The 26,044-nt window shown below is 56.6% G+C and overlaps 1 protein-coding gene across 6 annotated transcripts in view; it reads right to left on the minus strand.

The window, feature by feature from the left end:
• CELSR3 (cadherin EGF LAG seven-pass G-type receptor 3) overlaps nucleotides 1-26,044 on the minus strand; it is a 70,459-nt gene that overhangs the window by 27,152 nt on the left and 17,263 nt on the right. For 5 of the 6 annotated variants that reach the window (XM_045023257.1, XM_045023258.1, XM_045023259.1 and 2 more), the window contains exons 2-15: nucleotides 20,934-21,566; nucleotides 10,759-10,981; nucleotides 9,697-9,812; nucleotides 7,064-7,152; nucleotides 6,419-6,576; nucleotides 5,785-5,948; nucleotides 4,875-5,000; nucleotides 4,208-4,377; nucleotides 3,620-3,805; nucleotides 3,204-3,314; nucleotides 2,504-2,672; nucleotides 1,922-2,063; nucleotides 991-1,111; nucleotides 88-271 (exon numbers count right to left, since the gene is read on the minus strand). In XM_045023257.1, coding sequence (XP_044879192.1) covers nucleotides 88-271; nucleotides 991-1,111; nucleotides 1,922-2,063; nucleotides 2,504-2,672; nucleotides 3,204-3,314; nucleotides 3,620-3,805; nucleotides 4,208-4,377; nucleotides 4,875-5,000; nucleotides 5,785-5,948; nucleotides 6,419-6,576; nucleotides 7,064-7,152; nucleotides 9,697-9,812; nucleotides 10,759-10,981; nucleotides 20,934-21,566 — 2,592 coding nt within the window. Of the gene's footprint in view, nucleotides 1-87; nucleotides 272-990; nucleotides 1,112-1,921; nucleotides 2,064-2,503; nucleotides 2,673-3,203; nucleotides 3,315-3,619; nucleotides 3,806-4,207; nucleotides 4,378-4,874; nucleotides 5,001-5,784; nucleotides 5,949-6,418; nucleotides 6,577-7,063; nucleotides 7,153-9,696; nucleotides 9,813-10,758; nucleotides 10,982-20,933; nucleotides 21,657-26,044 lie in introns of those variants that run through there. The other variant, XM_045023260.1, reaches the window with a different exon arrangement.

Consider the following 26,044-nt stretch of genomic DNA (forward strand, 5'->3'; position numbering starts at 1 on the left):
TCTAGTGCCTGAGCTCAGAGGCAGGCCATGCTGCGCTGGCTGCAGCTTGCTGTCCCAGGCAGAACATACACGTGCCTCCAAACTCACCCTCACAGCCACTTGGCGTCACCTCTGCAAAAGGGCTGTCACAGCTGTTGCACTGTCGACCTATGACTCCGGGCCTGCAGTGGCACTGGCCCATTTCCTGGTCACACGAGCGCGAGGAGGAGCCAATGGGGTAGCAGTCACAGGGCAAACAGGTGTCACTCCCTTTGGGACGGTAATGGAACTCCTGCCGGAGAGGGGCAGGGAAGGCAGTTAGACAGATGAATCATGGGAGGGGGAGGAGCAGGGTGGCCAGAGGAAGGGCCCCAGGGGAAGTGAGGGGCCTGGTAAGACGGGGAAGGACACAGTGGGGAGGGAAGGGGGACCAGCCAGACAGCAAGAGCGGCTAGGGAGACAGGCACCTAAATTTCAGCTTCTTAACACTGCACTGACTGGGCACATCCCCAGGTTGGGGATCAGGGCCAGCCCAAGGTCGGTGTGGCAGCAGCCTATGCAAAGCAGCACATGCTGTAACTCTTCTAGCTTCCTCCCAACTTACAGACAGGTCTCCCCAGTTCTGTGTGCACGTACGCCCCACTTCCCACCTGCCTGCCACTGCCCTCTCCCCCCCGTTCTCTGTGAGGTTCCCCAGCAGCCGGGGCGGGGGGGGGGGGGAACGAAGCGCAGCTTTCCACAGGAGAGCAAAGACGGCCCTCAGGGAATTCATTCTCTGCCCCAGCTGGGCGGCAGTGGAGTGCCACAGGGCCAGGGCCAGGGGACTACAAACGGTGCTGGCAGGTTGGGTGTGCGCGAGGGGTGTGGGCCATTGAAGAACAGGGTAGATAGTGGTTGCCTAGAGTACTACAGGCCAGAGGAGGCCACCGACAAAGGCAGATGGGATGAGGGCCATGGCTCGGGTGCCTTGGGGGCGGGGGGAGGGGTATGCATGCACAGCTGCCCCCTCACCTTACAGTGGCACTGCCCGTTGGTTTTATTACAGTCTGGGTCAAAGCCCTTGTTCACATCACAGTTACAGGGCCCACAGGTCGGGTTCCCCCACCAGCCCTTCGGACATTGCTGATCCACCCTGAGGAAAGAAACCCACAATCACCTGACAGCCTTCTCTCACTCACCCACCATGTCCTGACACCCCCCACAGGAGCACGGCCACCTTGTGAGTGCTTGTGAGCTACTGGGAGCAGAGTTTGGCTCCCAGGCTTGGCCCCAACCCCCGGCAGGCAGCAGGCTTCCCCGCTGGGGTTGGAAGGAAGGACTTGCATTGGATTTGAGCAGCCCCACTTGGACAATATTCAGAGCAGCACTGATGGGTTCCAACGAGAGATGGATTCAACTTTCCCTCGGTCAGAGGGACAGAAAAAGCAACATGGGGTCTCTGAAGAGGAGCAGAGTGGGGTACAGAGAGGGGAGATCCCAGAGGAGCCCCCATCCCTCCTTTAAAGCCAGCCCACCTGTCAGTGCCCTTGCACCAACGAGTGCACTCTAGCGACTGGCCAGAGGGGGAGCGCTGCCTCCCAGGAGAGGGAGGTTCCCCAGCAGCCGGGGTGGGGGGGGAACAGGACCAATCACCTAGTACTCTAGAGCACATCTGCTGCTGCAGCTTATTCTCCACCTGGTGTCACCACCTCCTTCGCGGCTGCTTCTCCACTAGCCATCGGTAATGCTACAAAGGGAGGAGCCTGACCTCAGCGGGGCAGTAACCTCAGCGGGGGCAGCCTGACCTCAGCGGGGCAGCGGGGCAGTAACAAGCAATGGCCGATCCCAAACCCCAACTTAAGCACCAACATCCTCTGAGCACCAGGATCCCTGCAAGGGGCCTGGAGACTGCTGCGGGGAAGAGAGCCGAGTCCCGCCGAGGCACAGCTGCCCTTTGGCTCACCTGTGCTCGCAGTACTGCCCAAAGTGGTTTCCTCCGCACTCACACACGTAGCCAAGGGGAGAACCTGGCTTCCGTCGACACACCGACTTATTCTTGCAGGGGTTCAGGTGGCACACGTCCATGCAGTCCCCACCGTAGTATCCTGACGGGACAGACACAGACCGTCAAAACAGGGAGCGAACCACCCTGGCTTCCTAAGGAAACACTGTGAAAGTCCAGCCGTGCTGGGGTAGAGGCAAGAGAGGGATGGAGTTTATTCAGGTGGATCTCAGGGCATTATGCTCTCTGAGCCAGGCCAACCAAACTTCTGCCTGCCGCTTTCTAAAGGGATTTCCGGTCTCTGTCTGCAACTGGGTTTTAGCCTCCCAAAGGTGAGCAAGCTACCGAGTGACCCATTGCTCGTAGTGCTGTGGCTCAAGGGAGCATTGCTGTGTGTGGAAATAGCCCTGAGGAGTGGTGGCAGGAGAGACGAGAGACAAGCCAGGCAAAGGGGAGAAGCAAGGAATGGAAGAGAAACAGAAAAGGGAAACGGGGAGTGAAAGGAAGCCAGAGCTGCCTGTCGCTCTGTTGGATGGGCCCTACCTGGCTGGCACACGCAGGAGTAGCGCTGCCACTCATCCCTGCAGATACCGTTGGCAGGGCAAGGGCTGGAGTCACAAGGGTTGGGCACGCTGCATCCTGCCTCCACGTTCAGAGCTCTGTTGGGCTTGGGCAATGCCATCCCAGAGGGCGTGTCACCTAGGCGCACCCCCTGAAAACCAAGTCAGAAATACATGGTAAAGCCAGGTACATTCAGGAATGGGGCTCAGGGCTTCAGCAACAGGAGCCTGGCCAGGGTGACCCAGCTTGGCTCTAAGGCAGGGACCCTGGTTCCACCCTTATGGCTGCAGGAGGCTCCAGTTAGCAGATCTGACTCCTACAGATCTGAGAGGTGTTGCCCTAGAACCGAGCTCCCCAGAGCTGCCAAGGGCCCTGGAGAGTCACCCAGCAAACGTTGCCAGGCTGTTCCCATCAATTCCCCTTCCCTGCTGTTCACATCCTGCTATTCCACCCAGTGGTCACCTTCCATTCTTCCAGGGTCCCCCACGAGAGTGCTCAAGTCTGAAGCATATGTCCACAGGGGCTCTGGGTGCAGCCCCTGGGAGCGGAGGGCCCTGGACTAAATTCCTGTGCGTGTCTGGAATGGGCTCTGGGATCAGCCTCTGCAGCTAGGTCTGGGGACTCCAATTTCCCACCTCTGAACACTGCCCAGTGTGGGAGGCTGCTGGAACTGAGCACTCACCTGAACGCAGCCCTTCAGACCACTCTGCACCTCGCCAGACCCTGGGATCCCCCCAATGTGAAGATGCTTCACCTTTAGCCCATGCAGCTCATTTCCAACAACCACTGTGTCCTGCAAAAGAGGCCAAGAAACAGGAGCTTCACACAGCCACCCCGAGACCCCAAACCTGGGTCTGCAGGTCACCGGACTCCCTTCCTGCTCCACACAACCCTACTGTGCAGAGATCTAGTCAGGTACATGGAGATGTACGTGCCCAGCTACCCCTGAGGCCACTGAGAGGCATATTAGCAATGCCTAGACAGACAGACGGAGTCAGCGATTGCAGATCTCACAGCCAGGACCCCAGCCCTCACACTCTGCTCCCCCGCTGAGCCCCCCCGAGTGAGCCCAGTGGCTGGGGATGTGAGGCTACAGACCTGGTAGAGCCCAAAGTCCAGGTTGACCGTGATGATATAGCGCACGTCGCGCCCACTGCGAACATCTCGCAGCTCCAGCTGGAGGTCGTGCCACTTCCCGTCGCTCAGGTGCATCTGGTCCAGGAGGAGCTTGGTGGTGTGCCCAGAGCCTCTACTCACCGCGAAGGAGAGCATGCCGGAGTCCAGCTGAGGAGAAGGGGAGCCAGCGACAGAAGTGGTGAGCAAAGCCCAAGCCAGCTCAGGTTACTCCCCTTCCTCCCCACTACTCCTCACCTGTGCTTTGAACGTGGGGATGGGTGCCCAGCTCAGCCAGGAGCCCGCCTGAGAGACTTCCCAGCTCTGCGCCAGCCAGGAATCTGCTGTGACACATAGCGTGTCAGCCCTGCTGCTGCACTAGACTGGAGGGTAAGTCACAGGGACCTGGCTCTGACAAACCCCAGCTGCAGTAGCTGCTCCTGGCCCCATGCACGGAGCTACCAAGTGACAGGTTCCCTCTGTATTCAGTGAGCAGGCTTTCCTCTCAGAGCCGGGAGGAGAGCACGGGAGGCCCTGCTGCCCACGCTGCATTTGTGGCTGCAGTGGCAGTACCTGGCAGAGGATGGTGGTGTACTGGCCGGCATGAGCCTGAAGCAGCGCCCCGTCCAGCTTGCGTGTCCGGAACGCCAGCCCCACGTACCACGGCATGGAGATCTTCACCTCATTCTTGAAGTCCCAGGAAAGGATGCTGTTGCCATGGAAATAGTGAGCATGGTGCATGGCTGGAAGGGAAAGCAGGAGCATGAGGCCGGTGGAGGTTTGGAGCAATGTGGGGAGCACTGATTCCCACCCAGGACCTTCACTCACACTTCATTTGGCAAGGGAGACTAGATGGCTCAGTCTCTGCAAGGTCTGAGCAGACCAGAGCCTGGCTGTGCCTCTTGCCAAAGAGGGGCAGGGAGCTCCATGTACTGCCATCCCCAGGAGGCGCCAGCCTCTCAGTGGAGTTATGTATTTATTTCTCCAATCTCTATTGCACCCGTTGCCAGGGCAACTGGCCTCTTCCCTTCTGGGAAATAAAGCATGAATGCTGGTGACCCCACACACCGCAGGGCCCCGGCGGGGAACCCCTGTGGGAGCGACTCCCACTGACGCATGGACAAGACCATGCAGGGCCTTCAGCCCCACCGGCTCCTTCTCACCAGAATGTTCAGGGACAGTTTCAGACCAACACGTCCCTGGCGCGCCCCCAGCCTGCCTCTCCGCAGGGCTCACTCACCATGCCTGCAGTCCTTGCCCCCGAAGCCCACAGGGCACTTGCAGGAGAAGGTTCCCCAGCCCACTGAGCAGGTGCCACCGTTCTTACAGGGGTTGGAATCGCAGAAGGTGTGCTTGGCGTGGCATCCTGGGGACATTGCCGACACGCGGCCAAGGCAGAGACAGAGGAGGGGACTGTTACTTGCAATGGCTCAGCCCTGACCTTCCCCTCCCAGCACCTTGAACACTGAGATGGGGGAGAAATCTCAGCAGCTCCTCAGAGCGACCAAAGGTGGAAGCCGCGGCTGAGATCTCTACGCCCCCGTCAGTACACAGCCACCGTGCTCTGCCCTCCTGCCCAGGAACAAGGGCCCCTTATTGTGTGAAAAGGCAGCACAGAGCTAGAGTGACTTTTGCCAGGGAATCCCCCTAGGGACAGGCTGGCTTTGCATTCCCCATATGTGCTACCAGATGTAAAGCTCCTGGATGGTGCAGCATGGCGAAGCACTATTTGGGGATGAGAACAGGAGTCTTTCACTGCTAGGATCCTGGCTGGAATCTGGCCCAGGTCTGGACTATCCAATGAGATGTGAAATAAGCTGCTGTCTGGCAGAGCAGAGGCGTCTACTTCGCAAAGAACACCAACAGAACTGGCAGGCCCTGCGCTCCTAGACTGAATGGGCTCTGAAGACCGCGTTTCTCTCTTTCTCCTGGAAAGGGTCGGGGTCCTGTGAGGAAGCTGGTGCTAATTGCTACCTGTGCTGTTGTTATTAGAGCCTGGGCAGCCCTGTCTATGGACAGAGGATTCTGTGTCCTGGGCTGTCAGCCCAGCAACTTTTGGTAGCTCCGTTTTGGGGAGACAGTGGGGAGCAGGGAGGACATGCAGCCCCCGGGCCTTGGTACAGAGCAGAGGTGCCACACGCTCCTGTTACCTGCAGAGGTCCCATTGTTTGCAATGTAGGTAGCCAGGTCGATCCGTTTGCTGTCGATGTACAGGTCTTTCATGCACCCCACAAAGTCCCTGTGGGCCACTGGGAAGTTCTCAGGCAGATTGGGGACCCCTCCGAGGAGCAGGGGCCCTGTGAGGTCGAGGGACCTGTGAGAAGAGGCCTGTAAGAGGCATTTGTGCAGAGATCCAGGCCCCACACAGCACTACATTGGTCCGTTCCCCTCAGTGCAGCACCAGGCTGTTACAGCCTGCTGGGGATGGAAACAATACCTGAGGCCCCATCCTGGGTCCCATAGCCAAGGGAAAGAGGCAGACGCTCCATGCTCGGGCTCTGTGGCAATGTCATCATGCATTAATGCCAGGCCTTTGACACTGTCCTGCCAGACAGGCATGCCGGATGTGGGACAAACCAAACACAACCAGGACTGTGGGGGACTTCTGGCTTCATGGCACCCCAGCTTTCCCAAGTCAAGTGGAGTATACGCTGAGTGGGAGGAGCAGTGTAGGCTCCTTCCTGCCAGGACTTGGGGAGCTCAGAGCTCCCGTTTAGTCTGGTTATCCCTGTTCCTGAATCCCTCACTCCTCTGCAGTGAGCAGCAGGCCCTCGGGACACTCACTTCTTGGAGCTGGACTGCGTGCCCTCTGCTGCGCAGGAGTAGTTGCCAATCTCACTGCCGAACTGCAGTGCCACTGATGCATCGCATTCATCCACCATCAGGATGGCCACCTTGTCTTTGGAAGGCCCCTGCACCACCCCCAGGGAGCCAATCTTGGGCTGAAACCAAAAAACCAAGGAGTTAGTAGGGGGTTTCCCTCAGTGCTGGCTCCTTCAGCACAAGGAGACACACCATGTGCACGGCACAAATGTGCCTCAGATATGCAGGTCTCTCTGGGTGGCCTTCTAGCCTGCATCCCTTCTACTTTCACAACGATAGAAAAATGAGACCCAACTCCCATTGGTGACGAGGCCTATCAGTGGGACAAAGAAGGCAAGAAGACAGGTCTCCTGGCTAGGAGAATCAGAACTGGAAAGCTGAATCAGGGCTTGGAAGGCAGGACAGCAGGGACCTCCCTAACGAACTGAGGGTCTCCTGTCCCGGACATCCAGCCTGGACATTCACACCCCTCAGCACTGCTCAGCTCCCCCAAAATGTGCCTGCTGGGGAATCCCGCTCAGTGATTGCAGCTCACCAATTCCAGGCTTGCAGCCAGTGGGACAAACAGGATAATTCCAGGGAAAGAAAACAAAAGGTGGCACGTACCTTGTTGTAGTAGCGGAGCTGCACTGTATGCCACTGCCCATCACTCACACCCCCTGGCAGGTATGGGGTCACCAGGGTGCTCGACTCACCTGAAAAGCATGACGCTGTTACACACGGTCAGACAGACAGATGTGGTCAGGCAGGAGGGAGCAGTGCAGCGACGAGGGTGTGAGTTATGCATCCACAGGGCCACACTCATTCCCTGCAAACAGTCCCCCATGCATCCAAACACCATGTAATTTACACACACACACACACACACACACACACACACTGATGGAGACACACACTAACATAGTAGTGTACACACCCACCCGCACCTGTAGGAACAACAGAGAGTCATAGATTTTAAGGCCAGAAGGGACCCATCTAATCTGATCTCCTGCATACCACAGGTCACAGGACTTCCCTGAATTAATTCCTGCTTCATGTCCAATAGCTGTGCTTGAAGTAGAGAAGATCTTCTAGAAAAACATCCCATGTATGGGAATCCACCTCAACCCATTGGAACAACTTACTAAGATTAATTCCCCTCACTTTTAAAAACTGTGCCTTATTTCTAGTCTGAACTTGTCTAGCTTCAGCTTCCAGCCATTGGAGCTTGTTATACCTTGTCTGCTAGATCGAAGAGCCCTCTGTTACCACATTTCTGTTCTCCACGTCGGTACTGCTAGCCTGTGATCAAGTCACCCCTTAACCTTCTCTTTGTTTAGCGAAATAGACTCGGGGAGATTAACCTTTCTCTAGAATGCATGTTTTCAACCCTTTAATCATTCTCATGGCTCTTCTCTGAACCTTCGCCAACTGCTCATCAAAAGAGGTTACACTCACTAACTCCAAGTTGTTGGCTGAATGTTTTCAACATCCCCTCCTAGAAGATGGATCAGAGACACAAATGTCACCCTGCATGTATCAGTGCATAGCAGGCTGGGCCACTGCCTCCCTGGTCACAGTGTTGAGTGTTGTTCTTTGATTCACATGAATGAAAATTGTGTTTGCTTTGGTATTTCTCTGGCAGGAGCCCAAGCAAAGAAACCAACCTTCACATTAATCTTCTTCCCAACTTTCTCACTGTTGGCCTTCTTCCCACTAAGCGGCCCTCATGAAAAGAGCTGACGCACAGACAGGTCACTTGGAGGCAGTGACATTACTGATGAGCTCTCTGTTATTTTTAAGAAGGGAAGGAAGCCCCTGCTACCTAATGACGTGTGTTCCAGTGAGAGGCTGGCTGGATACTGAAATGAGGAAGGGATGAGCTTGCTCTGCACTCTCAGGCAGCTAAGCCAGAGAGCTAAGGACTCAGCCATTTAGGGAGAACGCTAGGGAGCAGATGAACAGCACTGCAGAGCTGTGCCTGAGAGGCTAGATAAAGACACCACACCCCAGGAAGGGGCTGCTGATCTCGGAGACAACATGCCTGCCCTGACCCCTGCAGGAAGTGAGCAGGTAGAAAAGATGTGCCTGAATAGACCTGAAGCACAGTGACCCAGAACTGAGGCAAAAGAGAAGCCTAGCAGCCCAGCTGACCTCCCATGCCCTGTTCGTACAGACCCGTCTGCTCACGACAGACCCTCGCAGCCCATCATATATCTAACCCCCGCCCACAAGCCTGACCCCAGCAAGCTTCCCTGGCATTTTTCTACCACTAAGACCTAAGCGGCACTAGAGCTGTTGCACTTGCATTTCCACTGGGAGAGCGATCGGCCTGCCAGCAGCTGAGGTCACCGTCCAGAGCTGAGGTCACCGTCCAGCCACACAGGTGAGAGCCGTTTCCTTTGGTAATTGCACATTAGCTGATTTGCAGCTGATTGGTTTTGCTGATCCTGAATTGCTTGGGTAGAGTTTTACTGCGCCTGCTGAAACCCATGAAAGGGAACGGGGTTGGGTATCTCGGCATGCAGGGTGTTGAGCTGGCTTTAAACTACTGCTCAGAAATGAAGGCTTCTGGGCCATATGTTAGTTTGTCTATGTTAGGCATAAATTTTAAAGCAGAGCGCGGTTTCCTCCTCATGGAGCCGAGCCCTTCATCCTGAGAGCACAGAAGCAAAAATGAGCTTTCACGGGCCTTTCAGATTTCATCTGATTGGAATGTAAGTGACCTTTAGTCCCCTAAACACCTATGTGCGTGCGCGCGCACACACACACACACACACACACACCCCTCCACTGCCTTCAATGGCGATAACACACACACACACACCCTCCACCACCTTTGATGGCGATAACACACACACACACACACACACTCCACTGCCTTTGATGGCGATAACACACACACACACACACACACACTGCTTTCGATGGCGATAACACACACACACACACACTGCCTTCAATGGTGATAACACATGCACATACACACGCACTCCTATGCATGCATACACACTCACATCCCCAATGTACACTCCTACACACACAATTCTATGCAAACACACACACCTCTGCACTCACACCTCCTGCCAGCTCTGATGGATGCCACACACACACACAGGTGTGCACTCCCTCTCCCATAGCCATACCCCTGTGCACACACCTCCTCTCTTCCACCCTCACACACACATGCTGAGAGGCTCTCGTGCCCGTATGCAAGTTGCTGCTATAGCCCCAGGGCCACAGGATCCGGGTACACGCACCTGTGGAGTATTTCAGCTGGACCTGCCCATCAATGATTTCCACGGCCAGGAAGTCATGCTTCTCATTCAGGCGCCCATTGTAGAGCAAGAGGCCGCTGCGCTCCAGGGTGGCGAACCTGACACAGAGAGCAGAGCACAGATCCTGGGTGTGCGCTCACGGGAGTGCAGAGGGAACAGTTCCCCTTAGAGAGTCACAAGGGATTAACTGATCCAGCCATTCCACTCCCTTTCAGCGGGAACAAGCTAGGAATTCCCACGGACAATACTTTCCAGGGTGTATTTACCCACAGCAATGTGCATTTACCCCGCAGCGGGCAATGATTTGCAGGAAGACCTGGACACCAGTACAAAAGCACATTCTGGCTTCTGGTTCCAATTGGTGAATGAACTCTGTGCTAGAAGAGCTCTGTACCCACACGAGGACACACACCTGAGGAGGCGGGATAAGCACAGCATCTATTCCCTGGGGCACCCTCCAGAGGAAGGGCAGGCTGGGGACAACTGCAGATGGTATTCCAGGGGGAAATGCCCCCTCAAACAGAATGGGAAATCACAGCAACAGCTGGCACATCTGTTATCCCGGTTAAACTCCTTGAGCAAGAGCACTGAGAGGCCCTCTGGTGAGAGAGAGCCTGCCGGGGCCCCATGCCGCTCTACCAGCAGGGCTCCAAAGAGGAGCTGGGAGGCGGGGGGGGACAGAGGGGTGCTGAATGTAATATCTGGAGAGAGCTTTTCCCTGCAAATCCCGGGAGTGAAGGGTTTACAGAGTGCAATGGAAATGTTTCAGAGGCCCCTGGGCTGGGCAGGACCAAGGCATTTCAGTGGGGAGGGCTCTGGGCACTTCAGCAATTCACTGGACAGGTGGGCCCAGGAGTGTGCCCATCGTTGGTGGACCCTAGGCACTTCACAGGAGCCTTGGAATAAATTGACGAACTCCCCTTCCCCCCTTCCCCGGTGCTTCAACAGGGACCTGGGCTGGGAGAGTCCTTGGCTGGGTGGGTCCCAGATGCTTTGGCGGGGCCCTGGGCACCCACGCCACGTAGAAGGAAGAGCAGGACTTACGAGAGGGAGAGGGTGAGGTGGAACCTCTGGCGCAGCCCCCGGAACATGACGAAGGACGTGGGCGGGAAGTAGCGTGTGGAGACTTCGCAGTAGGGCTTCTCAAAGCCCCCGGAGGGGCACTGGCATTGGAAGCCGCCATCCGCAGAGTTGGTGCAGGTGCCGCCGTTCCGGCACACGCCGGGGAGGCAGCGCCCCGAGCGGCTGTCCACCTCGCAGTTGTCACCTGTTGGGGATGAGAACGGAACAAGGGGCTCAGGACACACCCTGGAGCAGAGCTGGGGGGCTCCCAGCAGTAAGGGATGGAGGTCCCTGCCCCAAAGTTGCCTGGACAGGAACCAGCCAGGCTGGAGGCCAGCTGAACGGGTCTCCCTTCCCCATAGCTGCACGAGCATCTGACAGCAGCCCACAGCCACCCCAGTTCCATTTCCCAAGCACCAGGGTGGGCGTGGGCTGGGGAACCTTGCCCTTCCCTTGCCTGTAAAGAGTCCCCCTAGCAAGAGGCTGACAGCTGGCCAAATATCCTCCCTGACAGTGAGTCACTCAACCTCGGGCCCATCAGCCTCGGTGCCAGTTCCCTGCTCCCCAGAGTCCCTGGTGCTGGCCAGTTCTGCCCTGCCGCACTGAGAGACCATGTGTGTGAGACACGCTGCCTGTGGCTCCGGGACAGACATGGCCCAAGGGCGGCCAGTGCACTCTGGGTGGCAGGATTTACCTGCCTCATAGGGCTGTAACACTGCCCCCTGCAGGAATATGACGGATCTGCAGCTCTGTCTGTTCTCACTCCTTAGTTGAGGGACATAAGTCACATACCAGGGCGAAACCTAAAGGTCCCCACGCGTCCCAGGAGGCACCATCTCAGTGGTGCCCAGCCCCATCACCCTGAGACTAAGTGTCTCCCATTGCTAGGCCTGAGGCAGCTGAGCTCAGCTGTGGGTGCAAGGCGCACAGGCTGAGGTCTGCAGGAGGATTCCCGCCGAGCTAAGAGAGCTCCCTTCAGATCCCAGCATAGGCACAAGGCAGGTTTTTGCTCGTCACCCAGGCCGCAGAGCTCAGCTGTCACCCAAAGCCTCATCCCTAAGGAAGAGATGTTTCCCAGCCCTGCCTGCTGCCTCCAGTCCCCGGAGGGGCTTTCCTGCCCAGGATCCAGCAAGTCCAGAGAACAGTGCCACAGCGAGGTCAGTACGGTGTGGGCAGCAGAGCCTGCAGGCAGCTGTTCCCCAGCTGCACAAGGCTCTCCCTCACTCTTCCTAATCGCCACAGGGGTGAGCCTCTAACCTCCCCGAGCTCTGGAATTTGGAGCACTGGCTCTCCAGCCCAATGGGATCACAGAGGTTGCAGGCGGGGGTCGCTTTGGGGTTTCAGTCCCTCTGCCCCTGAGCTGAAATGCATCTGCCTTCTGGGCTGCTAATACTGCTGCCAGTGCCAGTTGTAACCCCATAGGCTGGGAGAGGGGACCAGCCTGGAGTGGGATGTGTACTGCTCACCAACAACCCACCTCCCAGCAGCTCTGAGAGATGAATCTCCAGACAGTGCCTCCCCGCTCCTGCTTGCATCTGGCCCTCTCATCCCCAACTGCAGAGGGCCTCTCATAAATCCTCCCTTCTTCCTCTTATGGGACAGGCTTGGTGCCTGGCTGAGACAGAGCAGAGGGTTCCTCCTATGATGAGCCCAGACCCAAGTCATCATGATGCAGCACAGCAGAGTGATCCAGTGGGGGGCCGCGGGAAAATAGTTTTGCTCCGCCCCATCCCCGCCCCATTCCAACCCCTTCCCCATATCCTCAGCCCCGCCTCCTCCCCCGGGCACACTGCATTTCTCCTCCTACCCCTCCCTCAGCACGCTCGGGGGAGGAGGTGGAGGTGAGCGCGGGGGGGGGGCGGTTCCTCTGCTCCCCCTCCCAGGTTACTTCCTGTGGCCCTCCCCGTGCCCCCCACCGCCGCAGCTCACCTCCACGCAGGGCCGGCTCCCGGCTTTTTGCGCCCCAAGCAAAAAAAAAAAAGGAGCCGGAGCTCTGCCCCTTGGAAAGTGCCGCCCCAAGCACATGCTTGGAGCACTGGTGCCTAGAGCCGGCCCTGGATATTACCATACCCACCTTGTTTTTCTAACAGCGTATGCACAACAGACTTCTACGTAACAGCACAGGAAGCAGAGATGGAAGCAGAGATGGAAAAGACCCATTAGGCCTCCCCCTCATTACATTCTCCCCAAGGCCAAGGCATGATTGCTGCCCCCAAGCCAGCGTTCCAAGCCAAAGGAGAGTCCCTCTAAAGACAGAGAGGAGTTCACTCTCCAGAGTTTATGCAGTCCCTGGCCTTTCTCCTGGGCCTGCTGTCAAAAAGTTCATGGGATGGCAGTTACCCTGGTGGTTTATAATGAATACCCCAGTCCATTAGGCTACTGGACTAAAGCCAGGCCTTGTGTCCTGTTACCTGGTTTCCTGGCTGTGGATGACCCAGGTTCCCCGTGGATGACCCAGGTTCTGTTACTCTGGGGCACTAACCCCATTCCATCTCCTTGCGAGTCCCTTCATGGGAGCAGTAATGTGTGCCCTTTACCCCTCACACCACTGCCAAGGCAACAGATTGAAATAAGGAAATGGGATGGCTTTCTTCAGCCAGTGCCAGCAAAATCTGCTGCTATTTCTGTCTTCCCTTGCAACTCCTCAGTCCTGGCCTGCGCTACCCGCTTCTGCTCCAGTTGTGGGCCCACACGCTGTGCAGCCAATGCAGCTCGGTCCACACTTCAGCATCCCTGATATGCTAATTCTGGTCCCAGCAAAGCTCTACTCATGTACTGCAGCCCAGACCTGCAGCCTCCCCCTCATTACATTCTTGGGACTCTACCTAGCTCTGCCGATGTCCCTCACATCAGCAAAAGAAGTTGGTCCAATAAAAGATATGACCAGGGCCGGCTCCAAGATTTGTGCCACCCCAAGCTGAAAGAGACAAGCTTTTGCACTTACACAAAGCTCAAATGCTTGTCTCTCTCACCAACAGAACTCGGTCCAGTAAAAGACATTACCTCACCTACCTTATCTCTAATATCCTGGGACTGACACAGCTACAACAATGCGTGCACTGTTGTCATTTGCCTGCATGGCCACTGGGTGGCGCTGCCTGCCACTCAAGGCCATGGCTGGAACTTCAGCAGGGCCCTAAGTTCACACTTGCACCATCATTCAGACAAGCTGAACTCTTTGCCATGGCCACTGAGGCAGGAAATATCAGTTCCACTGGGGTTTCTCTCTGCTGCCTGTGGCTCTGGAGAGGGAATGGAGGGGTTAGAAGGGACGAATCTCTCTCTATTTCAATACTCTCCCATTAGCTACCGGAGCATACAGGGCTTTATGGCATGGCCGAGAACACCTTCAAACTCGTAATTATTGAGGCTCTTACTACACATGTAGCCCTGCAGACCGAAGTTCACAAGCTTGCTTAGGTCACCAATGCAACAAGTGTCACTCTCTCAGCCTCGATGCATACGAAAATCAGCTCACAGTTCCTGCGGAACTGGAAGTCTCTGCCCCAGGGAGGCTGGAAGGGGCCCCTGCTGCACGAGGGGGCAGGATCTGTGGGTCAGTACTGTGGGGCATCAGCAGAGCTGTATGGGGAAAGCCAAGGGCTGGACTAGCAGGGGATGAAGTGTATCAGCCGAGCAGTACTGGGATGCTTCAGCAGCTCCTGCCCACCCTTTCCTGAGTACTCAGCACTCCAGTCTCTCGGTTTCACGTGCACTCATTTCATCAGTTCCACTAAGAAGAAACCCTTATGGCCGTGCCCTGCAGCATTGCTGGTGGAGCATCTCACCTGTATGCTCTATAACATAGCTAATGGAGGAAGCTGGGTCTCCTTTCTTCAACAGGAAACTTCTTTCTCAGTGACCCTGGAATGGCCAGACGCCCTTTCTCCATAGGGAAAACACCCTGTAATCCCCAGAGTGTTGCCCTAGGACAGCTCCAGGGAAGATCTCTGAAGTCGTTGGCCCAGACCCCCAAAGATATTTAGGCTCCTAACTTCCACTGACATCAGTGGGAGTTGGGACCCTAACCCCCGGGGAGGAGCTGGGCCTGTGACCCGATTGGTGCAGGGTGCCAGGTTGGAGAGCACCAGATTTATCTACCCACCGAGAGGGCATAGGCCAGGGAGTGGTAGGGCAGGCTTCCCTCCCATGCTGCCCTGCCCGTGTGCCTCAGCCTTGCCCTGGAGGGACTCTGTCCCCAGGAGGTGAGGCGTTTACTCTCCAGGGCCATTCTGGTATGAGCTTTCCCACAGGGGGTGATTAGCACCACCCCGTGTGATCCTGCAGGAACCAGACTGGCACCCCACACCCATTTCACATAGGCCATGGCCACAATTACAGCTACAGCTGGCCAGCCGCTGAAAGGCTCTGTCTGTCTTTCCTCCAGCCCTGGAACAGCCAGGCCCAATGATCTGAGCCCCCACTTGGAAGGGGAGCACTGGAGGTGGAAAGCGCTGTCTCTAGTTGCCCGCCCCCAGGCTAGCCACCGCCCCTTTCACCTGGGTTATGTTTGTAATGACCCCACATGGTATCTGGAAACGTCTGTCCCTGCACTGTACCTCGGCTCAGGACGAACCTCCCAGCCTTTCCAGAGGGACACAGGGTGACCAGATGTCCCAATTTTATAGGGACAGTCCCGATGTTTGGGTCTTTTTCTTATATAGGCTCCTATTACCCCCGCCGCCCCACCCCATCCTGATTTTTCACACATGCTGTCTGGTCACCCTAGCCGGACACCACATGACCCTTGGGAATCCCCACATCCTGGTCTCTGCAGTCTCAGCCCCCACAGTTGCCAACTGCAAACTGGAGCCCTTGTCAGTGGCTGCGAGAACGGGGGATTCCCACACACACCTGCCCTGTCTGCAACATCAGCCTCCTGTTTTCTCTTTCCCTGCCCTGTGTCTCCCTTCTACCACAGATCAAGGCTGATCCATGCAGCTATCAAAGGGGGAGTTCCTGTCACTTTAAATCTGGGAACAGGCAGCCATGCACCCAAGGGAACCAGAGACATGTTTCATTGTCTCTGAAATGAAGGCACCCTCCCTCCCTTTGATGGGATCAGTAATGTATTCCTCTGAGCCAGCACTGTGGGGGGGGGGAGGGAGGGGGGCTGGAAGGAAGGAAGAAGCAGCAGCCATGTTTTATTCATCCCAACTGGAGGGCTGGGAACTCCTCACCCTCCTCCCCTCTTCCTCAAGTGGTCGCAGGCTCCAGAGCTCCTCAGAGCCCAGGGCTTGCAGTCCTGGACTCTCTGCTCTCTCCTCTTGGTCTGTCTCTCCTGTGGTATCTACTACACTGGCCCTTCCCCCACCCAACAGCAAGTGTCCCCCACGCCCACTGCCTTTGGAGTACCTCCCCATACCCGTCTCATCTCCAGGGAACTCAGGTGCAACAGCTATTCACTTCCCTCCCAACACCAGCCCACCCTCTTTGTGCTGAAGGAGCACAACCAGGGCCGTCCCCAGAATCTGTTTCTGGGCGCTGACGTTCAGCCTAGCATTAGCCTGGGCCCATCGCACAGGCCTCCCCCTTGGTGACACATATCGGCGCAAATCAAACAGCCCTCGAATGGGATGGGGCTACATCACATTGGTGACATGCTGTGGCGTAAGCAGCCTGATTCTAGTGAGCGCAGAAACCCAGGGCCACCCCAGCATCCCTCCCAGTGCACAGCGATCCAGGACAGTCCCCAACTCATTACTCCAAGGGAATCAGCATGCAGGGAGCCCTCTGCCTGCCAGGCCCCAGTATCTCCACAGCCCAGCTCTAGGTAAGGCCTGGCCTGGATTCTGTGCTGTTACCCCACCACACGTTAGAGGCTGCTGTTGCTAGGTCATTGGGGCCACAGGGTCAGGACAAGAGCAAACCAATGTGAGGAGCATGGAGCCCAATGGAAGGCCCAGGTCCTGGAGGGGTACCTGTAGGCCAGGGACTCCTATCCACACGGGTGTGTAACCAGGCTGGAGAGAGCAATGAGCCACGGACAGCCCATGAGAACCCTGTGCATGAGGGAGAAGGAACAGAGCTAGGAGTAGGAGGGTGAGAGTCCTGGGCACTGACAGACCCCTGCTCACATCCAAAGGCCCAATCGGCAGCAGTTTCTGGCTGCGGCACACACCCTGGCAGGGCAATGCACCCTGTGTGCACACCGGTGCTGGCTGGCCCAGGCTACCTGCCAGGCCCTCCCAGCAGGCTGACACTCCCTCTCCCCACACGCTGGCTGAGCTATGCTTGCCCATGTCAGTCAGCCCTGACAAGGCTTTGACCAGCCCAGGGGATGATGCTCAGAGCTGGGCTCAGTGACAGAGCAGGAGATAGGGATTGGGAAACAGGTGATGAGGGCTTAGACCGACAGAGAGAGAGAACCTGGGGTGGGAAAGGGGTGGGGGGGGAGCTGCCTCTTCACATTTTGTCTCCTTGGGGCTTCCAGAGCCCAGCAGGGAACTACCCAGCACTAGGTCCTGTTACCTGCCCGGCTGCTTGTGGGGGATGGGGAGATGGCGGGAAGTGACAGGGAAACGAGCTCATTAACCTCTCTGCTAATGTCTGTTCACACGTTAAATGCTGGGGGTTAATTACTATTGACTTTGCTTATCTCACCAGTAACCACCAACACAGGAGCTGCTCACAACCCTGCCATCTGCTACCCCCCATCCCCCACAGCAATTCTTCCCAGCTGAGGGGAGCCACAGGCCTGGGAGCCAGCAAGTGAGATCCTCACTCCACCAGCAGCCACAGGCTCCCTTCCCGCTTCTCCAGCCAGCAAGCACAGGGCTAGTTTAGGAGGCCAATGCCTCTGCCAGTCCAGTCCTTGCACCTCTCCCCATGTCCCTCAGTCCTGACCAAGAGTACCCCCAGCTAGTGCAGTCCTAGTATCCCCACGCAGCTCCGCACCTCTCCCCAATGCGCCTCACTCCTGACCTGCAGCACCTCGACCCTTCCAGGCTGGCCCAGCCCCCCACAGCTCTGCAATGCCCCTCGCCCCTGACCTGCAGCACCTCGACCCTTCCAGCCTGGCCCAGCCCCCACAGCTCTGCAATGCCCCTCGCCCCTGACCTGCAGCACCTCGACCCTTCCAGGCTGGCCCAGCCCCCACAGCTCTGCAATGCCCCTCGCCCCTGACCTGCAGCACCTCGACCCTTCCAGGCTGGCCCAGCCCCCACAGCTCTGCAATGCCCCTCGCCCCTGACCTGCAGCACCTCGACCCTTCCAGCCTGGCCCAGCCCCCACAGCTCTGCAATGCCCCTCGCCCCTGACCTGCAGCACCTCGACCCTTCCAGCCTGGCCCAGCCCCCACAGCTCTGCAATGCCCCTCGCCCCTGACCTGCAGCACCTCGACTCCTCCAGGCTGGCCCAGCCCCCACAGCTCTGCAATGCCCCTCGCCCCTGACCTGCAGCACCTCGACTCCTCCAGGCTGACCCAGCCCCCACAGCTCTGCAATGCCCCTCGCCCCTGACCTGCAGCACCTCGACTCCTCCAGGCTGGCCCAGCCCCCACAGCTCCGCAATGCCCCTCGCCCCTGACCTGCAGCACCTCGACCCTTCCAGGCCTGACCCAGCCCCCCCAGCTCTGCAATGCCCCTCGCCCCTGACCTGCAGCACCTCGCCCCGTCCAGGCTGGCCCAGCCCCCACAGCTCTGCAATGCCCCTCGCCCCTGACCTGCAGCACCTCGACCCTTCCAGCCTGGCCCAGCCCCCACAGCTCTGCAATGCCCCTCGCCCCTGACCTGCAGCACCTCGACTCCTCCAGGCTGGCCCAGCCCCCCCACAGCTCTGCAATGCCCCTCGCCCCTGACCTGCAGCACCTCGACTCCTCCAGGCTGGCCCAGCCCCCACAGCTCTGCAATGCCCCTCGCCCCTGACCTGCAGCACCTCGACTCCTCCAGGCTGGCCCAGCCCCCACAGCTCCCCAATGCCCCTCGCCCCTGACCTGCAGCACCTCGACTCCTCCAGCCTGGCCCAGCCCCCCCAGCTCTGCAATGCCCCTCGCCCCTGACCTGCAGCACCTCGACCCTTCCAGGCTGGCCCAGCCCCCCCAGCTCTGCAATGCCCCTCGCCCCTGACCTGCAGCACCTCGACCCTTCCAGCCTGGCCCAGCCCCCACAGCTCTGCAATGCCCCTCGCCCCTGACCTGCAGCACCTCGACTCCTCCAGGCTGGCCCAGCCCCCCACAGCTCTGCAATGCCCCTCGCCCCTGACCTGCAGCACCTCGACCCTTCCAGGCTGGCCCAGCCCCCACAGCTCTGCAATGCCCCTCGCCCCTGACCTGCAGCACCTCGATCCTTCCAGCCTGGCCCAGCCCCCACAGCTCTGCAATGCCCCTCGCCCCTGACCTGCAGCACCTCGACCCTTCCAGCCTGGCCCAGCCCCCACAGCTCTGCAATGCCCCTCGCCCCTGACCTGCAGCACCTCGACTCCTCCAGGCCTGACCCAGCCCCCCCACAGCTCTGCAATGCCCCTCGCCCCTGACCTGCAGCACCTCGACCCTTCCAGGCTGGCCCAGCCCCCACAGCTCTGCAATGCTCCCCAGTCCCAGTCACGCTCCTGCAGTGCGAGCTGTTCCTCGTGCTCCCGGAGGCTGGCACTGGGGTACAGATTCACGTTTCAGCCTCGCAGCCTCTACACACCCTTATTAGAATCTCCTTCCCTGATGGACAGCACAACCCAACCTCTCCGTTCCTTCCCAGGCAGCGGGGGTGCTGGCAGTTCGGGAATGATGCTCGGTCTCTGCATTTCCCCCGGTTGGAACAGGCCACGCACCAGCCAGCCTTACTTCCCCTCCCAAGAGTGGCTCCCTCCCTGCCCTCCCACCTGCTGGGGGAGGAGACCTAAATGCACAGAGTGGCTCTGCCAGATGCTGATAAACTGACTGGCTGGGGAGACGCAATAGATAGATCTGGCTGCCTCTGCCAGCAGCACTGTGTGACCGTCACAGGCTGGAGCCTCCATCACAAGTCTCCCTGCTGCTCCCTCAGTGCACTCTGCAGCAATGGCTCAGAGGAGCAGGCTCCTCAGCAGTTTGATTTCCCCGAGTGAAATGAAACTTTCTGCCTTGTCAGGGACAAAAGGCTGCTGAGGATGGCAAGCTCCAGCCACAGCAGAGCTGAGGGTGGATTCCATGTGTGGGAGGCACCTGAGTGTCATGTCTGCCCGCCTGGAACATCTGTGGCATTGCAGCCGTGAGCAAGTGGGAGGATGAGCAGAAACAACCGCCTCTTTCCTCCCCACCCCAGGCACATTCCCCAGCCCCAGGGAAACTGTTGTTCTGAGAAAGCGATTGAGTGAAGAGGACGGAGAGAGTCCCCTCTCCATGGGGTAACCCCCAAATCCCCACTTCCCGACATACTGGGCTAGGACAAGGCATTTCGCTTTAGTCAAAGGGTTTCAGCCTTGTTACAAACAGCTCCATAGAGCCGGGAGCTCCCGTGGCTTTGATTCCTGGTGCCAGGCATAGGGCCATGGCATTTTGTACCTAGTGCCTCCCGTCCTGGTTAAACCAGCAAAACACAAGCCAGGTGACATTTACAAACTCAAAGCAGCAGAATCCACTAAGTCTGCAGCATTAGCAGCTGATTCCTCAGGAGCGAGGGGGATGGGAAGAAACCAGAAGACTGCTCAGGGCCATGTTAATACCACTCTCCTTTCCCCTGTTACATACAGCACCATGGAAACACAGGGACTTCTGTGGGGTAAGAGGGCAGCAGCCTGGCAGACAGAGTTGCTCAGCCCAGTGCCACGCATTGCCCAGTATGGGAGGAGGCCTCTGCCTAGACTCTCTAGTGTCCATCCAGGCAGACAGAGTCTGACAGACCCACACGGGGTCCCCATTCTGGAAGGATGAAGGGTTAAGCTGACCAAGTCAGCGTTTGCCCCTGTGGTTCTAGCAAGCCGTTCCCAACGAAACTCTGACATGCTGCTGCAATGCGTCGTTTCGGATACAAAAGCCGTAACCAATCAACCCTGTTCTGGCTCCTTTACAGAGCGAAGACCCAGGATTATTACTGCTGGAAAGGTGTGTGGCAAAGACACGTCCGAAAACTGGTCTCTTTATCCTGGGATAGCAGAGACCCTCTTCCCCACTGATGGCCAGGCCTGGCAGAGCCATGCCCACAACACAGTGTGCTCCTCCCCCTCAGCGGGGATCAGGCACTTACCTGTGAAGTGCTGGCGGCAGATGCAGGAGTAGCCACCCTCCCTGCGGGTGCAGATGCCCCCATTATGGCAGGGGTTGGAGTAGCACAGGTTGATCTCGGTTTCACAGTAGTCCCCGGTGAAGCCCTGGGGGCAGCGGCAGCGCAGGCCTGTGATGGGGTGGATGGGCCGGAAGAGGGTGGATGGGGAGGCGATGAAGGGAGCTGAGCTATCGAACTTGAGCACGGAGATGCACTTCATGTAGTTCTGGCATGGCTCCCGCAGGCAGACGTTGTCATCGAAGGGCAGCACCTCCAGCATGGAGATGGAGGTCAGAGTCATGCGCTTCATGTACAGCTGCTCCTGAAGCTCCTCTGAGCTGAAGAAGTGGCCGCCGCGGGGAGCCAGCGCTGAGAAGCTGACGTTCAGCACTGAGCCACCCACATCCGTGTCGTTCTGGATGTTGAAGATGAAGACATCCTCCTTGGGTGTGGCCAACACAGTGGCCACGCCCTCCAGGAAGCTGGTGAGCAGCGGCGAGAGGAAGCGTTCCTGCCACATGTTCTCCAGCCGCACCGTGATGCTGTTGGCCAGCATGTCCTCTGTGATGACGATGGCACGCAGGACGCACTGGGCTGTCACGCTGTGGATCCCGTCTGCAGAAGAGACGAGGAAAACATTAAAGCATGGCAGTTGTTTGACTGGAAGATGAGGGCATGAGTGGCATAGAGCTCCGAGTAGGGCCCTACCAAATCCACGGTCATGAAAAACATGTCACGGACCGTGAAATCTGGTCTCCCCCCATGAAATCTGGTCTTCTGTGTGCTTTTGCCCTACACTATACAGATTTCAAGGGGGGAGACCGGCGTTTCTCAAATTGGGGGTCCTGACCCAAAAGGGAGTCGCAGGGGGATCACAAAGTTATTTTAGGGGGGGTCATGGTATTGCCACCCTTACTTCTGCGCTGCCTTCAGAGCGGGGCAGCCAGAGGGCGGCGACTGTTGGCCAGGTGCCCAGCTCTGAAGGCAGCATCCCGCCAGCAACAGTGCAGACATAAGGGTGGCCATACCATGCCATGCCATCCTTACTTCTGCGCTGCTGCTGGTCGTGGCTCTGTCTTCAGAGCTGGGGTCCCGGCCAGCAGCTGACGTTCTCTAGCTACCCAGCTCTCAAGGCAGTGCCGCCGCCAGCAGCAGCGCAGAAGTAAGGGTAGCGGTACTGCAACACACCCTCCCCCCAACTCCTTTTGGGGTCATGACCCCTACAATTTCAACACCGTGACATTTCAGATTTAAACAGCTGAAATCATGAAATGTATTATTTTTAAAATCCTACGACCATCACATTGACCAAAATGGACCATGAATTTGGTAGGGCCCTATCCATGAGTAACCAGAGCTCCACGGATCCCACTTCAAGCTTGGCCTAAACTCCGTGGCCAGGCCTAATTTCTGTGGCTACTCCAGCACCCAGAGAGAAGTCTCTGCAACAACTTTTGATACACTGAATATTGGAGGGTATCACTGTGTTTAGTGTGAATAACCCACTTAGGACAGCTCTTCCCACACTGGTATTTAACTGGATATTGAATCCTGTTCATTACACTACCTCTGCATGTACAATTCTCAGCGTGCCACTGACCGGTGTATTAACAACACAACACAACCACCACAAAAGCTGTCAGAGGGAAGCTGAGTCTCTGGCAGTTGAAAAGGGCAGCTTGGGTTGTGGCCTAAGGATGTTACTTTTGAAATGATTGACAGTGAAATAGTCAGCAATGGTGCCATTTAAACTGTCATCATTAAGTTTGAGAATTAATTCTCCACTGAGCGTCAGAGGGCAGTTCCACTACAGAGTTATTGTTTCAGGCACTCTGCAGACTCAGGCAGACATTCCTGCATTGATTACGTTCAGGTCACATTTGGAAGGCTTCCCTTGCTACCATGAGGGCTAGATATTTTTTTTTAATGATAGCTGAGATTCTGGAGCATGAGTCTGTGCCACCACTTAATACATGGAATCACAGACTACATGAGGCCTGTATATATAAACAACATGACAGGGTGTGCACCAGAGCGCATGCCTGCTGTGCTCAGCACACACTGGACCTGGGCAGAGTCTGCCACTACGCTTCTGTTTGATTTGGGTCTTTGCACACTTGGGAGCAAATTGGGTGCTCATGAAAATGAGCAAGCAATAGTGCTGGCTAGCCATGGGCACAGCTGGGGGAGGGGCTGAGGAGTAAGTGAGCACTGGGGTGGCGGGAGCTAAGAGCAGCTAACAGGGTTTCAGTGTGTTTTGGCTACTAGTATTCTGACCATTAATTCTTTCTGCTTTTCCCTCCCCCCTTCCCTCTGTCTTCTCCCCTTCCCTCTCCATCCCCTTCCTCTCTTCTCCTGGGTCTCAAAGGCTCTATGCCTGTCTCACTGCTTCCTTCCTCCTCACCATCTGCTCCTGCTCTTCCTTCTTCCCCCAACTTGAATTGTTTTATTCTCTTTTATCTTTATCTTCCTTGCAAACAAACTCCAGCCCTTGGGATCCTGTTCCATGCACAGTTCCGTGAACATCCCTGGAGCTTGCTGAGGTGGCTGCCCCTTGCCCCTGGAGCACAGGCTACTAGCAGCTAACACTCTGCATCCCCATGACGTCAGATTCAGAGTCCTCAGCTCACCAAATGCTCAGGGGCAAGCCTGCCTCCTCTGGAATGAGAGTGGAGAGGGACCCTTCCTCTAGGCCACAGATCTCAGTGAGCGATGTGCAATCAAGGCAATGGGCTGTGTGGGACTCCCTTCAAAGGCCAGCAGGGATGATGTGAGTCTCCCTGGCAGTGAGAGACTGCCCCCCCGGGCCTGCCCACATAGCAGCGTAGATAGGAAAACATAAGGTCACAAGGCAGACTCCTGGGTCTAATACTGTTACTACTCCATTATTAACTGGTTTCTACAGGGTATTTCAAAGCTTCAAATATTTCACAGAATTCAATTCATGTAGGGATCATTTTCCACACCCTGGGCATTCCGAGCGGGCTGCCCCTTCCCCTGGTGCCCAGGCTGCTGCTGGCAGCCGACACAGAGCTTCCCCCGACTTTAGACTCGGCATCACTCCACTTTCCCTACCACTAAAACGCATCATGCTTTGGGTGGAATGCAGCAGCACTTCCCAGCAACACTACACGAGAGTTTAGCACAGAATTTAGATACTGCAATGATGAGTAAGAAGGTAGGTAGATACAGCCAAGTTAGGGTTTAGCCATAGAATGGAAGAATATAATTACCCAGTTGGGTTTTGCCAGAACAATGGGACTAACACCCTGAATCTTGCAAAAATGCCATGGGTTCTTTATTCATCAGGAGTGCGCTGGGCCATAGTTTTCCATCCTGCTAACTACCCTACCTGGTATTAAGCCTGCTGGTCCCTGGTATGGCTGTTCTTAACCTTCCCATATCTAACTAGGGAAAAGTAGGTTTCTGTTATGTCTACAGTAGCACTTTTGTCAACATAATTTCTATTGCTCAGGGGTGTGAAAAAACACCCCTCTGAGTGACATAAGTGACACTGACAGAAATGCTCTCCTCTCCGACATAGCTACCGCCGCTTGTTGGGGGTGATTTAATGATGTCGATGAGAGAGCTCTCTCCTGTCGGCGCAGAGCAGCTACACGAGCGATCTTACAGCGGCACAGCTGCATCGGTACAGCTGTGCCTGTAAGCTCCCTAGTGTAGACATGGCTACGCAGTGATTTTATTTTTTTAATACTGACAGCAAATTAGTGGCTTTGTCAGGAAATATTCCAATGCCCCATTTGATCACAAGTCCAGCCCACTCACCCCTCAGCCACCAAGGGGCCCCTCCCTTTCCTCCTTCAAATCTTTTCCTGGAAGACGCTTCTTCCTGCAAGCCCTGCTCCCTTCAGGCCCTACTCATTAGTGACGTCAGCTGAGTTGCGCCGGGGATGAATCTGATCCTTCTTCCCTTCATGAGAAATCCCCACATCTTCCTGCCCCTTGTGCATTTTTCTCTTCGTGAGCCAGGAAGCTCTTCAGGGCAGGGCACGTGCTCTGCTGATGCTCCGCGAGGCCGTGGGGAAATTTATAATGCTATAGGAATGTTTTATAATAATCATAAGAAAACTTTCAGTTCACCATCTAATGGAACAATCCATCTTCAGACTTACTAGATAGCAGCCCTGGTGTCATTTGGCACTTATCCTTCACACGTACAAGGTGCTATTCCTCACTTGTCTACTCCCTGGGTGGCTGTTGTGTGAACTTCTCCTATGGGCGGCACCGCACGCAACACAGACTCTGGGAAACTCCAGATTTAAAAACAAACCTTCTTCAGCAACAAGACTGGCACCAATACTGTGAGCCAATATTCACACCAGCCTCAGTGTTTAGAACGGCTGCAGCAACTCATGCATCTTGCTGGACCAGGGGAGGTGACTTGCACCTGAGACTAAGCTCAGCCACTCTGCCACTGACCCCAATACCCCTTAAAAGTGCTCACACAGGAAGGGTGCTGGGAAATGGATGGAGCTGGTCCCCTGTAGAGACACAAAAGGCCTGCAGGCTACAGAACCAGTGTCCTCCTCCCTCTCCCCTTCCTAAGCCAGTGCGATCATCTCTGCAAAGCACCACTTGAAAGAGCCTTGATCAGTTTCCTGGAAGGGGCATTACTCTTCCCCTGTCTGCTGCAGAAAGATTGGGCCTGGCGTCTGACAGGAAAATGGATTCCCCAGAAATGGCCTCGCACATTCCCTTTCACAGGAACATGGGGCATCTTTAATTCACGCTATTGTTAACATTTTTGTGCCAAGTTCAAGGAATATCTTGCAGCTTGGGACTCAGCACACACAAGGGAGGGGCGCTCTGATTTATGACATAGCTTAGGGTTCAAAGGAAACATTCATCTTGGCAGGAAAAGCGAAGAGATGTGAGTGGATTTATGGGGCTGTGCCACTGTGACTAGGACAACTTACATGGCCTGGGAGGGAACCCCACCTTCTGCAACTGCCTCCCCTCCTCCCAATCACCCCTCTGTGTCCCACCAGGGAGCCCCTGCAACACTGGGGAATCCAACACACTGTCAGTCCCTTTTCTTAACCTCCCCTCCATGCCCTGGAGAACTCCTACAG

The sequence above is a fragment of the Mauremys mutica genome, chromosome 7, assembly GCF_020497125.1.
Source record: "Mauremys mutica isolate MM-2020 ecotype Southern chromosome 7, ASM2049712v1, whole genome shotgun sequence".
NCBI lineage: Eukaryota > Metazoa > Chordata > Testudines > Geoemydidae > Mauremys > Mauremys mutica.